General features: G+C 51.1%; 1 protein-coding gene across 1 annotated transcript in view; it reads left to right on the top strand.

Moving 5' to 3' along the window:
* The window catches only part of FANCC (FA complementation group C), a 167,656-nt gene extending 153,612 nt beyond the window's left edge, over positions 1–14,044 (top strand). Inside the window, exons 10-14 of the mRNA XM_081103534.1 lie at positions 2,282–2,357; positions 4,532–4,613; positions 6,477–6,651; positions 10,310–10,516; positions 13,104–14,044. Coding sequence (XP_080959660.1) covers positions 2,282–2,357; positions 4,532–4,613; positions 6,477–6,651; positions 10,310–10,516; positions 13,104–13,259 — 696 coding nt within the window. The 3' untranslated portion in view covers positions 13,260–14,044. The remainder of the gene's footprint in view (positions 1–2,281; positions 2,358–4,531; positions 4,614–6,476; positions 6,652–10,309; positions 10,517–13,103) is intronic.
* The last annotated feature ends 517 nt before the right edge of the window (positions 14,045–14,561 follow it).

Raw genomic sequence — 14,561 nt, 5'->3', positions numbered from 1 at the left:
GCGCACTGAGTCCTAGTGCAGGACAAGGCAGGGTCTAAAAGGACAGCAATTCAGCGCCCTCCCCTTTGACTCAGAATCAAAGGACAGTGACCTCTTACCTTTGCAAATGGCTACATATGCGCGTATTATATCATTTCTCTTCCCAGGGCTATTCCTGAGGGCCTGCCTTTCTGATTGATAGCCTTTATCGTCATGGATGCCCTGCCTTCTTGTGTATCCATTTTTAGATTAATCATGATCCTTGATGCATAGTATCCTTTGTCCTGGGTGTTCCATGCATCACCCTCTTCTTTCTGTGTTCTCTTTGTTCATTCACGTATTCATTCTTAATAAAATGAGTATCTCTGAGCCTGACACCCAAACAAGACCTGGATTAATCGGAATCAGCCGTGTCGTGTGCTCCTCCTCTAGCCCAGCATCGCCAACCTTTCGGACCTCGCGGACCACCAGTGGCCCAGGACTGGCTCTAGCCAACCGCCCTGCCTGTCTTCCCCCGGGGAACACTATCTTGAATTTATGTTTACCATCCTTTGCTTTTTCCAAAAATAGCCTGGTCACATAGGTATGATTCCCTAAACCATGTTTTCTTTACTTGTGCTTGTTGTTGAACTTTATGAAACAACCAGCAAACAAGAGTAGCTACTGTATGCGTCTTTGGAGCTTTGCATTTTTCACTCAGCTGTTACCAAGGTGGCTTTCTGAAGGATGCGCCGGCGGGTGCTGCTGTGTGCTCACGGAGGCGCCCAGGGCAGCCATTTCCTGGGCGTGGGCTGGCGGTGGTTTCCAGATCTCGTTTTCTCTTACCAACAGCGTTGCTCTGCACATCCTCGGGTACATGCACAGGAGCGGAAGTGCTGGTCGTTAGGAGTGCCAAGGCCTGCTTCTGTAGATACTCCAAAGCACCTTCACTCCTCTCCCCCAGCAGTTTATGAGACTCATTAACCCCATTCTTCCCGTTGTCGGGCCTGTTTATCTCACTGCTTCTCCTCTCTGCGCTGGAATAGAGCTCGGTGCACACCGCCAATCAGTTCAGGTTCTGGGTCTAGTGGTGGCAGGACCTAATGATGTACTGGGCTATCCACGCGTGAAAGCATGAACTCCGCGGGAAATATTGGGGTTTTGTTGTTGTTACTCCTCACCTGAGCAGATTTTTCACTGATTTTTAGAGAGAGTGGAAGGGAGGGGGAGAGAGAGAAACATTGATGTGAGAGAGACTCATCAGTTGGTTGCCTCCTGCCCGACTCAGTGGCCAATGCCAAGTATTGGGAGGGAGCGGGCAGCAGAGTTCACATAGACTCCTGGGGGGGGGGGGGGCATGGTGCAGCCATGGGGGAAACTGTATGGCAGTTTCCTATAAACTTAAATAGCATTTACTCTGTGACCCAGCAACTCCACTCCTGTAGTATTTACCCAACAAAAATGAAAGCCCTTGTCCACAGAAAGACATAAATATGAGTGTAAATCACAACTTTATTCATAATAGTTCCAAACTGGAAACAACCCACATGCCCAGCAATAGGAGAATGAATAAACAGATTATGGCATATTCATACAATGACTGCTTCTAAGCAATAAAAAACATAATGAACTACTTACCCACAATAATATGGATGAACCTCAAAAAGACATGTTGAGCCAAAGAAGCCAGACACAAAAGAATATGTATTCTTATGATTCTGTTTATATGAAATTCAAGAATAAGCAAAACTAACCTCTCACTGAAATCAGTGCTGGTTGCGAGGGCAGGTGGAAGGCTGCCTGTCACAGCCACAGGGCACCATTGTGGGACAGGAAGGTCGGGTCCCACTGGGAGTGGTGGTCACGGGTCCACACATTTACCACAGCTTGCCACTTTGTACCCTTAACGCCCGTGCACTTCACTGTCTAGATTTCACCTCCACTTTTTACAAAAGTCTCGTGGAGCTTCTGTGCCTCCGTGGCGATGGCGGTGAAACACCGTCTCGACTGCCTTGGAGACTCACTTACGTAGAAGAGTCCTGTGTATAATCAGGCCCATGTGAGGTAAAGAACTTACATAAACACATCAGGAGCAGAACTTTATTTTCCTTAAGCCCCAGATGGCTTCTTTAAAAGGTTTATTTTTCTAGAATGTATTTACAAGATTGCTGGGAGCATCTTTTTTTAAAAAATAAAAGAAAAACATTTGGCCACGTTAGTACTAGTGGGTCCTTTTGGGCAGAGGGTGTGAGGCTTTGTATTTTCTTAACGCTCCTTCCGGTCCTGATGTCCATGCGGTTTTGAATTTTTTTTTCTATTGCAGCTGAAGTTTGCACTCAAGACCTACTTTCCTTACGCTCCTCCGTCTCTGGTCATGGCGCTACTCCAGCACCCGAAAGGTATGATGTGGTTTCCGGAGCACCCCCCTCCCCTTCCTCCCTAGGAAACAGGAGAGAGGGACCCTCATCTCAGCGCCCAGTCCGCTCTCAGGGTCTCAGTCTGTGGATTTTGTCCTGACAAGTTGCTTGACTTCCCTGTTAGGATCATTTACCAAAAGAAAGAAAACAGCATGAGAAAAAAGGCCTCTTGTTAAGTTTTGATAGTCTGCCCCGGATACCACAGTCCTCTGGTGCCAGCCAGGCCCACCTAGATGCCAGGAACAAGCTAAGACTTGGCTGAGTTAGAATACAACAGTGCATTTATTTGTATTTCGTTCGTTCTACTCTATCCCGCTTGTTGGAAAAGGAAAGATAAAAGGATGAATGAAGCCAAGGAAATTTGGGGGAAATTTCTCCTAACCAAGCCAGGGAGGCCTGGGAGGAATTCGGGGAGCGTCAGACCACAGCCTTCTCTGACTCCCTCTCCCAGAGGTCTCACCAGCTGGGGAAGTGATGGTTCCATCCTTAAGTCAACTGGTGTTGGTCCTTAAGGCACCTGTGAGCGCATGTTTAGCAAACATTTCAGTAGAGTAAAGCCTGAAATCCGAGGGAGAGGCAGCACAGGCGCCGCGTGCTGGAAAAGGCATCTTACCTGCCAGTGGGAGGGAGAGACAGGGAAGAAGGAAAGAATCCATAACACTTCCTTTTCGCGCCATTTTGGCCTGCCTTTTCCCTGAGACTTGGGTAAGTAGATTCATTTAAGGACAGTAGATGTTTCAGAGTTTCACAGCATTTTATAAAGTCGGGCTTCCTCTTCCTTTTTTCTAAAAGGTAGATTCTCATCCAAGGTGACCCACCCAACACTGTCTCCTCAGAGGCCGGAGCTGGAGGCGGGATGGGCCTGCCGGGTCTGGAAACAGTTTTGTGAAATGTAACCTGTGGAAACACGATGGGAAGACTAATAACAAGACAGAAAAGTCAGTAATTCACCTCCCAGGGCTACACCGCACAGCTGTCGTCAGGTACCACAGCCTAAGGCCGCCTGCGTGAGAAGCCCATGAGCTGCAGGAACAGTACTGGAGTTGTTCGTTTTACGTAGGGAATCTGTAAGCAAAAGATCCCGGTGGCACACGGGCCTGGACCCAGCCTACTCTCTTCTCCTTGGTGTGACTGTCCTGGATTTATGTCCAAAATAAGTAAATTCAGGCAGAAGTACAAGAGCCTCTTATGCTAGTTTCTAGAACAGTTTTCTGCATATTTTAGAAAAAAAAAAAAAAACCAACAGCGCTATACGTTCGCAAATTGAAGTGTTTTTAATAGTAGAATCTTCTATTTGTCAGAAATTGATTTTATGCCCGCTGTAAAGTGCTATGGGGCATAAAGATGGATCCCTGATGAGCCCTGACGCTCCAGGAGCTGAAAGTTGAGGGAACATAAAGTACCCACCTAAACAACTGATACAGGAAGACAATGAAAACGCTGTCAAAGGCTGCACATCCAGAGTAGGGAGCTCAGAGGAGGAAGGGAGAGAATACATGAGCCTTTAATCCGAAACATTTGTGGAGCAGCAGTGGTTACTGTTACTTACGTTATCTTCCTCGTGTATTTACTTATAGAATCTTTCACTACATGCAAATATGGTAACCTTTTTCAGATGTTGTTTCAAACTGCAGATACATACCGACTCAGATGTGTTTAAAATCACAGGATAATTGTGAAACCAGAAAAACTAACTCAAGAAAAGACATTTGTTTGTGTATATTTTCCTGGCCTTTTCTTTACTATTCCCTGTAATCATATTCGGAATTCGTCACAATCATAGCAAGAGTTGGGCAGCCCAGGCCCAATTCCTTTTCAGCGGTGTTTTAGCCTCCACATACTTTGAAATCACACATTGTTAGCGATCGAGGAGGGGACAGGTCGGCAGAAAAGAGAAAGCCTGGACCTCCCAGCTGGGCTTGCCCGGCCTCGGGCTGCACGGGGGCTTTGCAGACTCCACGGCCGGGTTCAGCCCCTGCGGCGCAGCTTGTGTGACTGACGGATCTTTCTCCCTGGGAACAGCAGAGCCGTGGGGTGGGATCCACGGGCCAGGAGAAAAGATGGCCGTCCCCCGAACTCTTCCCGCCTAGCTGCAGGGACTCCACCGGGAGGCTGAACTTGTCTCCCGTTCCCCTCTGTTCTCCTTCCGCCCACAGACATCCCACAGGCACTGCGGCACCAGCCACTGAGGCGTGTTGCTGAAATGCTCAGAGAGTCGGTGGAAGACCAGACTCACGGGTAAGCACACACTGACGACCCCCGGTCGGCCTCACCTGTGGTCTCCCCGGGGCCTTCCCTTCCCTTCACAGGGCCGATGGAACGGCGTTGTCGGTCTGCAACCATCCAGACGCAAGCACACGCATGCATGTGTAAAGCCTCGGCAGCGTAAGGTCCTGCACTCATGAGCAAGAGAATAGATCCTAGAGGAAAGCGTTGCCGCGGCTGCGGGCTCCTGGCCGTGCAGAGGGGCCTCGCTGGCCCTGTGCTCCTCTTCTCCGCAGGGAAGGAGTCCTAAACCGCTCCTGCACGCGGTGCAGCGTTTCCTTTTCCTCCTCTGTAATAAGTATCTCATCTAAAACGCAAACATCCGCCCTAGCGTCATGATATTAAGTACCTTCTTGTATGTGTTACTGTCCTAGAAGCATTCGCTTTAGGCTCTAAGTTCTTTGTAACATAACACCCTTCAGCTTCCTCCTAAATTCCTGGCTTTTAGAGTGTATTTTATTCATTGTCTCCACTAGCCTTCAAGGCTGCCTTCATTTGCACCGTTTGCCAGTTTTCCCTCTTGGGATTCCCTGTGACCTGTCACTGAGCATCACAGGCGACCCGCAGTGCCCCTGTCACTCCCGAGGCCAGCACTCCCTGCCCTCCACCCAGACTCCCCGACAGAAGAGACAAGGACTGGTGGCCAGGCAGGGACTCCAGTGTGGCCACCGCAGTGCCCGCCACACCTGGCGGCCCTCCCCGCACCCGTTCTGGTCGCCTCTGCTGCAGAGCGGAGCTCAGGTTCCACACCCCCCAGACACCTGCCTGACCTGGATCTGCCTTAGCTAGACTTCGGGGTCCACCTGCAGGGAGGGTCCTTCTCAGGCTGGCACTTTCTCAGCCCACATGGACTACCTTGCATAGGTGCTGGTGGGACACAGGGAGAATGGCCCAGCCCGTGATCCGAGCGTGCAGCCCACCTGGGAGCAGGGAGCATGAGAGCCCCCTGCTCAGCTCACTGCCCAGGAGGTCTGCTGGGAGGGACCCTGGGCATCTTCCTTGCTCTGGGCGCATATTGCAGCCACCACTAGCAGGACCGGGGAGCAGCTGCTCTCCCCATGGGAAGGAGCGAGACAATGCTGCCTTCCTCTCACTCCATTGTCCTGGGAGCTGCCTTCAGAGCATTTCCTCAGCAGCGGCCAGGAGAGCTCTCCCTGCACTGCCCCGGCTGCCCTGCTCCAATTTCCAGGGGCGCTGTTAACCCGCTGATGCTGCCCCTGTGAACTGTGGGTCCTCACCTTGAGCTGACTTTAACAGCTGTCACAGCGCCCAGTTCTCAGTGAGCCCAAGGATGGCCTCACACTCACAGAGGCTGGAACCTCTCAGCTCTGAGGCCTGCGCCGACAGAAAAGGAGGCCATATACAGCTCATTAAAAATTCATAATTGCCAGGGTATCGTCCAGAGGCCCGTGTTTTGTCAGAAAAGCAGCAGCACATGTTTCTGCCTGTGCCCCTTCGGTCTGCTTCTCGCCTGGGGGCACCCGGGGCTGCTGGTGGTCGGGAGCCCGCTCCACAGGCAGAAGGTTCTCATCTTGCATCATTCCTGCTGTCACGGGCCAGAACCTTCCTTCTCTGCGGGCTGGGCTCACTCACAGTTCCTGGATGGGAGGACTTTGGTGTCTGGGTTCTTCGGGCCCTGGGCCTTGAGGCATGCCTGTGAGGGCCCTGGGGGTGCAGGCGGCCCGGGAGCTGGTTTTCTGAGGCTGGCTCGGACTCCTGTGTGCTCCAGCGGGTGAGAACAGTGTGAGCAGGCCGCTCGCAAACATTACGTTGCTTAAGAACCAAAAGGGAAAGAAACCAGGTTGCCTGGCTGCCATGTGTCTGGTTCTGTTCCAGGTCCTGCGGAGGCCCCTTTGAGAGCTGGTTTTTGTTCGTTCACTTTGGAGGATGGGCTGATACGGTGGCTGAGCAGTTACTGCTGTCAGGAGCCGAACCCCCCGAGGCCTTGCTATGGCTCTTGGCATTCACCTACAGCCCACGTGACGGGAGCCAGCCGAGAGCACAGACCATGGTGGGTGGCGGTACGCAGTGTGGGTGGCATCCAGGGTGGGTCTTTCCTGAGCTGGAAGGATCTGACGGGAAAGGGCCCAGCAAGGGGCTTGGCTTCCAGTAACCCCAGGTACCCAAGTGTGAGCGCTCCCGGTGCCCTTTGGCAGCACCTGGATGTCCCCTGGGGGAGGTGCTTTCCTGGGTCCAGCCGCCACCCTCTGCTCTGGCGGCACTGAGGGGAGGAGTGCAGGCTGTGCCAGGCCTCCTCTCTCTGCTGGCTCAGCCGCCTGGCCCAGGGGATGCCAGGCAGAGTCTGGCCACTCGTCTGAGGAGCTCTGTCCTCTGACCAGCGGCCTGGCTGTGCTGCTTCCGTCTGCGCTTCCTGCTTTCCTGGGCCCGTCAGCAGTCCTCACATGGCTGCTTTGTTTAGAAGCCTTACTAAGTAATCACATGCTATTAACCACTTTGCTTCTGAAAAGGGCCTCGGTCATTTCCTAAATGACAGGGCAGCTAAACACAGGCCTGGCGAAGGTCTGTGGCAACAGCGTGGTTTTTTATGTGGAATATAATAATTGCAGGAAGCAGTGCTTTGATGAAAGGCATTGGCACCTGCCTCGCAAACATTTATTTGTTGGTTTTTAAAACTTCAACTGCCAGCGCTTCTTGCTGATTTTAATAATTAAAGGGAGCAGGTTTCATTAGGCGGAGCGCACTGCCGTGGCGTGATGTCCTCTGTCATTCGAGCATCGCAGACGGGGCAGGGACGTCTGATATTTGACTTGGTCAGAGGCTTGCATGCAGTGGGAAAAAAGAGTTTGGGATTTAAAAAGCTGAAATTTGGTGATAATATATTTTGGATAAAAAAATAGAACACTATTTAGAAATTAACACAATCCACATATGAAATTGAGGATTGCTATCTGATTAGAAAGAAAGCCTATTTCTTCCCTCTTAAAATATCACATTAAACTAATTAAGGAAATTTTTAATTTGTTTCCATCATCTTATTTTTAGTACATGTGCTGCCGAAGCGAGCACTCATCATCTTATTTTTAATAATAATTAAAATATATGAAGCCCTATTCGTTTCTGGAGCCCTTTTATATATACACTTTATTTTATTCTGTGTAAGCTAAGCTGGTAGGTTCTGTGTCAAATTCCATGTTAATCATAAGAAGAGTTTCACTTTCTTTTTTTCTTTTTTACTGTTGACAGTATTACATATGTCCCCTTTTTTCTCCCCATTTTTCACTCAGCCCCCCACCCTCCCCAGGCCTTCACCACCCTATTGTCTGTGTCCGTGGGTTATGCATATATGCATGTATATTCTTTGGTTAATCTCTTCCCACCCACCCTCCCCACCTTCCCTCTGAGATTCTGCAGTCTGTTCTATGCTTCTATGTCTCTCGATTTATTTTGTTCATCGGTTTATTTTGTTTATTAGATTCCACATATGAGTGAGATCATGTGATACTTACCTTTCTCTGACTGGCTTATTTTGCTTAACATGGAGAAATAAACTGTCCTGTAAGATTTACTTTCTAGAAAGTTTTCGTTGGCACATCTTTCTACTTGTCAGCTTGGTCCTTTCCATACTGAAACCTACGCGTAGTTTTCTCTGCGGTGCTCCATCGCGTCCTTCCTGGCTGTGCTGTCAGGGCCCCGTCCCCGGGGAGTGAAGCCTTCCTCCTGGGTGCCCCACCGGAGGCGCTGGTGTGTGTGACGTGGCAGGAGTGGGCGGCCCCACTTCCCTCCTTAACTAGTAGCCGTGCCTCCTGCTCCCCAGGTTCCATGAGTTTAATCCTTCCCATGGTCAGGCGGTCGGGGACTTGGGAAACAGACTGTGAACCGCCTTTGAAAGCGCAGTGGCTGAGAGCGATGGAGCCTTAGAAGGCACAAGTCGCAGGTGCTGCCCGCGCACAGCGTGCCCTGTGGCCGAGCCTTGCCGCTGCTGGCCGTCCTGGAGGCTCAAGGTCGTGAAGCAGGAATAACTGTCTGCCCGGGATGCATTCCCGCCACCAGGGTCCTGGTCACGATAAAAACAGGAGAGGTTTGTGTTTGTCTACCCTTAGGATTAGGGGGGTTCATGCTCCAACCCTGTCGTTCCGTTCCTAGGGGTTACCCTAAGGAATCAGGGATCATACAAATATAATCATCAAGAATAATCTCACAGCATCATTTTTAATTGCAAAAACTGGAAGTGGCCTAAACTTTCAACAGTAAGGATACTGGCTAAATATTATGGTATATTCCAACTACAGGGTAGCATTCTACCATGAAAAATCATGTTCCCCAAGAATATGTGCTGTAGGTCTGGTGAGCTGCTTCAAATGCATTGTGAAGAGAAACTGTAAGATACAAACTATTGTGACAGTGCGTGCTGTGTTCACATGCGTAGAAAAAGGATGCGTAGAAAAAGCATGAATGCATAGAGAAAGGATGAGGAGGCAATAACCGTGGTTTTAACAATGAGTCTTTTTAGCTGGTAGTGTTATAGGTCATTTTAATTTTCTCTTTTTACTTTTTTGTTAGATTTTCTACAGTGAGCATATATAAATTTTCATAATGCAAAATAAGAAGCAATACTTAGAAAAGAAAGTTTATCTCTTTCTCCCGAAACAATTAGAAAGCTTCGTTTGGGGGAGGTCAGAAAGGCAGGCTAGGATGGGGGCGCCAGCGAGGAGGCAGGCAGGAAGGCTGCAGTGTGGCAGACCTCCCAGGGCGGCCAGGCGCAGCCACCAGAAGGGAGGCGGCCGGAGTGCCTCTCCCGCAGGCACTGCCGCTCCGGGAAGAGCCGGTGCGGTTTCTCACGGTCTCGGATTGTCACGGTCGCTCACGGCACCTCGTGCACTGGAGTTTACGACAGCCTTCACTGAAGGAGCCTGAACATCCAGAAGGGGGCTCACACTAAACCCGTAAAATTGGTCGTGGGAATTCTCAGAACAGGCCTAAGTATTCTTTCGTTTGAAACTTAGCTGTTGAGTTCTGTGTGGCATTTTGGGTCCGTGGCTATCCGTTTTTCCTTCTTTTCCAAGTCACAACTTGATGTCCCATTCCCGTAGCATGCAGAAGTCTCAGCATGAAATCAATGCTTTAATGCAAAAATAACCCCAGACCTATAACAATCACCTTTAGTGTGTGGATGCCACAGACTCGTGACCTCCTCTGGGCTTTAAACATGTATGAACAGATGGTCCAGCATCTAGAACAAAACTGTGTGTGTGCGTGTGTGTGTCCTCCCCCACCCTGCGCCCAGAGATGGCCAGGGGAACAGCTCCTCCTCAGACAGGCCGGCGGAGTCTGGGCGCATGGGCTCCAGCTGATTTGTGGCCGTGATAGTGAGCGAGTCCTCAAGGAGCCTTTTGTTCTTTCCCCACAATATAAAACCTGACCGCATTCTGCTAAGGACTTTTCTCTGTTTCTTTTCATACAAGAAAAGGTCAGGTCCTGGCCTGGTGCCCAGCTGCTTAGTGAGCAAGACGAAAGAAAGTCAAGAAAATTCCATTACGCCCACTGGGTTTGTTTGGAGCGATGTGGGAACCCAGACACAGGCGGCCTCCCTCCGCCCTCCTCGGGCCCTGGTCCCTTCTCTCTGAGGGATGCCTCCAAGTACCAAATAGATCCCAGATCTGTGTGTCCCAGCGCTTCCTAACCTCTCCCCTTTGAAATGACACCCCCAGGCAGAGGTGAAAGCAGTGCTCGGCCACCTCCGGAAGCTGCTCAGAAGCCCGACCCTGTCGGCCAGGGATCTGCAGGCAGCAGCTGGAGAGCGCCCAGGCGGGGCCCCCAGGCCGCTGGCCGGTGGGCGGCTGATCAGGCACCTCCTCCTGAACTTCCTGCTCTGGGCGCCTGCAGGCCACACAATTGCCCCGGAAGTCATCAGCCACGTAAGTGTCCCCATTTTTAGCATTCTAATTTTCATTCGTATTTCGCCCAAGGGCCTGGCCTTTGAAGGGTGTGTGTACCAGGCTGCTGTCCACACATGTATGGTGGATAGGAGGCGGGCAGCGGGAACAAACCCTATAGCCTGCCCCGGCAACACCCTGTCACAGAAGAGACAGTGGAGGCTCAGAGGAAGGAGGTGACTCCTCCCAGGCGCAGGGGAAAGCGAGGTCTCCTGTCGCCCAGCTGCTCTCCTTTCAGCGGCGCAGCCCCTCCTCCCCAGGATTCCCGAGGAACAGGCTGCGGGAGGATGTGCGGTGCCCGTGCAGAGAAGCCATGGCTAATACACAGGGCCGTCCCCAAGCCCCGCCAGGCTCCCGAGGGTGGAGGGTGAGGAGCAGTCCCTGGCGTGGGCTTGCGCAGTGCTGTTTTAGAAAATGACAATAAAAGCATGGACAACAAGAGAGAAAAAAAACAGGCAAATTGAATTTCATCAAAATTAAAAGCTTTTGTGCATCAAAGACAACTCACAAATAAAGGAAAATATTTGGAAATCACATATCCGATAAGGGTTTGGTATCTAAACTACATAGGGAATTCTTACAACTTAACACACACAAACAGCCCATTTCAAAAATAGGCAATGGATTTGAATAGACATTTCTCCAAAGAAAATGTACAAACGACCACTAAGCACATAAAAAAGTGCACAATATCATTTGCTGTGAGGGAAATGCAAACCAAAAGCACACCACTCACGCCCACTAGGACGGCTGTGATCAACGGAACAGCCCAATGGAAACAACCCAACGCCCATCAGCCGGTGACGGATACCGACACGTGGTCTGTACCCACAATGGACTGCTCAGCCTTAAAACTGGCACTTTGACATGTGCTGAGACATGGATATACCTCCAGGGCATCATGCTAAGTGGAGTAAAAGGACAAATATTATATGATTCCACTTACACACGGTACCTAGAACAGGCAGATTCACGGAGACAGAACGTGGGGGTTTTCGGGGCTGGGGGAAGGGACAGGGAGCCACTGTTTCGGGGGCACAGTGCCTGTGTGGGGTAAGGAAGAGCTCTGGAAGCGGCTGGTGTGACAGTTGTACAGCACTGTGAATGGACTCAAGCCGCTGGATAACACACTTAAAAATGGTTAAAATAGCAAATTTTATGTTTATTTTACTATGATGAAAATGCTATTCAAAAAAAGTTTGGTTTTGCTTGTTGTTGCCGTAAATATACATAATGAAATGTATAGCTTGGTGAGTTTTCACAAACTGAAACACACCGCAGCCAACAGTCAAGAAGGGCTGTTCCAGCGCCAGAGGTCCTGTGCCCTCTGGTAAGGCTGCGTCTGAGCGTGAGCGTGAGCGTGAGCGTGAGGGAGGTCACAGTGACACGCGGGCCGCCCAGAACCTGAGAGGCTCTCCTCGGTCCCGTGGAACAGCCGTGGGAGTGGTGGGCCATCTCCCAGAGCCGGGGCGTGGCCAAGAGCGGAAGAGGATGTGTTGTCGAGTGGGGGTGCCATCTCCTCGGGGCCCCATCACGGTGACCTGCTGTGTACTTCTGTAACATGCACACCTCACTTACTGTGCTTCCAACCCTCTGGAGCCGAGAGAGAAGAAATATGTGTACAGAGCTTGGCCCGGAGTCAGGTGTAACAGTCACTTCTCAGCCACTCCCTCAGGTGACCAAGGTCAACATCAACATGGATAAGTGGTGGACAGCGTGCACCCTGGATGTGCCCTGGACTAACCCCGAGAAAAACCAGCGATGCCCCAGGGCTCACCTCTGCCTCGTGTCCCACTCGGAGCTCACCCCACGCCTGAGGACAGTCAGTGTGAGGCCAGGAAGCTGTCCTGCTGCTGTGGCTACAACCATTTGTTGGGGATTCTCTATTAACTGACGCCCACACACAAATACATAGATGACTGTGATACCAAGCAGGCAGCTGCTCAGTGTGGCTTGTGTCTAAAAAGCCACAGTAAACTCTCTGAGCAGCTAAATGGTAAGATTCTTGCCCTGCCCCTTTTGCTGAAGTGACATTCTCAGGAAAACACTTACGGGCACCAACAACTCAATCTCTTGAGGCCGTATTTAGCAGAACTAACAATTCCTGTGATTCCTGCTCCCTCACGGGTCAGGTGTTAAAACCTTAGGTGCCTGTGAAAACAAACGGGTCCAGTCGCTGGCCAGGAAGGCCGTTAGGAACCGGCTCCTGTGAAAGCAGGTGGCGTTTTCCTTGCAGCGTCTTCTGATTCTCATACTAGTGAGTAAGCCTTTCAGCAGATCGAGCCCCAGTTCCTGGTGTGCCTTTGCTCCCCACCGCAAGTCACCCCCAAGCTGCACCAGCACCACCTCCGCCCAGCATCCCAGGAAACAGTGCCCGCGGCCTCGCAGGAGAGGGTGCGCCTGCGGAAATGCTCTCGCCCAGGCCAGCCCCCGGCAGGCGAGCCCCGCTGGTGCCCTCGGAAACGGCTGACAGGGACGCACTGCCTCTGGCAGGATGGTGCGGCTGGCTCACTGCACGGAGGAGATGTGTCTGGGAGGGTTTAACTTGGCTCCTCTTGTCCTCATTCAGATGGCGCAGACTGAGGAGACAGCCCGGGAGACCATCGGCTTTCTTGACCAGACCTTGGACAGATGGGATCGTCTTGGCATGGAGGCCCCGGCATCGAGAGGACTGGCCCGGGAGCTCCTTACGGAGCTGCGCACACGTCCAGCGCAGGCCCGTTGACCGAGCACCGCCCTGTGGGCCCAGGTGGCGGGGCCAGGGATGCAGCGATGGGTTTCTGTGGCAAGGGTGCCCTCTGTGAGGACTAACAGTCAGCCGGGACTACCCTGGCAAGCCCTGCTAGGAGAATTCTACACGAGGAGACAGGCTCCTTCGCCCAGACTCAGTCAGGTCTCTCCACTGATGACTGGAGTTTACGCCTTCAGCTTTCTCTTGACCAGCTCAGCTGGGTGTCAGAGAATCACTGAGCAAAGGCTCGGATGGGAGAACCAATTTTTATTTCCTTTTCTCCCTTATCAAACAAAATGCACAGCTATTATCTAAATGTTTCCATCTTTGGACCAAGAAATGGGTCAGGAACCACTGTTCAGTTTAGAAAGTAATTTAGCCCCTGCCCCAGGTCTGTTAGAAGTCAGGTCATTGGTGTTGGTGTTCCTTTGAACCCACGGGGATTTGAGATAAAGCCACTTTTCCTAGTTCTCTAGCAAGGAGAGTCCCTTGGGCACCCCGTGAGCAAGCCGCGGGAAGGAGCGAGTAGGGACAGGGCCCTCTGGTCCATGCCGCCTGCCGTGGAGAGCGGCCCTGCCGGCCGCCGGCCACCGTGGAGAGCCAGTCTGTTGCTAAACGCTCGCTGCTGCCTCAAAGCCCCGTTGCCTAGAGACGCTGCTGGAGGGCGAGGACGCGTTCCAGAGACACTGGGAAAGGGTGTCAGCAGTTATCTTGTTCAGTGACCTGGAAATGGAAATTTCTAATAAAGGACTGGTAACCCCAAGGTTAATATTTATTTCACATCAGTTAAAGATTGTTTCTTTTCAGGTTTATTCTTAACTTGTATCGACTGTATGCTCTTTTCTGTATCTTCTGCGTGTCAAGTGAGTTAAGACTTTTATGTCCCGCCATAACCGGTTTGGCTCAGCGGATAGAGCATTGGCCTACGGACTGAAAGGTCCCAGGTTCGATTCCGGTCAAGGGCATGTAACCTTGGTTGCGGGCACATCCCCAGTAGGGGGTGTGCAGGAGGCAGCTGATCGATGTTTCTCATCGATGTTTCTAACTCTCTATCCCTCTCCCTTCCTCTCTGTAAAAAAATCAATTTTATATATATATATATATATATATATATATATATATATATATATATATATATATTTAGAAAAGACTTTTATGTCCACTTTGACTTGCGGGTTGTCATCTCTGAAGCTCCCGCAGGCTTGGCTCCTGTTTGAGGTGCTGTCAGCATCAGTGGCTAAGTATTAATGAAGGGAGAGAGCAGAGGAAGCCTGACATTATTCAGGCTGATCAATG

This window comes from Myotis nattereri, assembly GCF_964212035.1.
Source record: "Myotis nattereri genome assembly, chromosome: 12".
NCBI lineage: Eukaryota > Metazoa > Chordata > Mammalia > Chiroptera > Vespertilionidae > Myotis > Myotis nattereri.
Note: the sequence above shows the minus strand (reverse complement) of the source record. Positions and strands in the feature narration are given on the sequence as shown.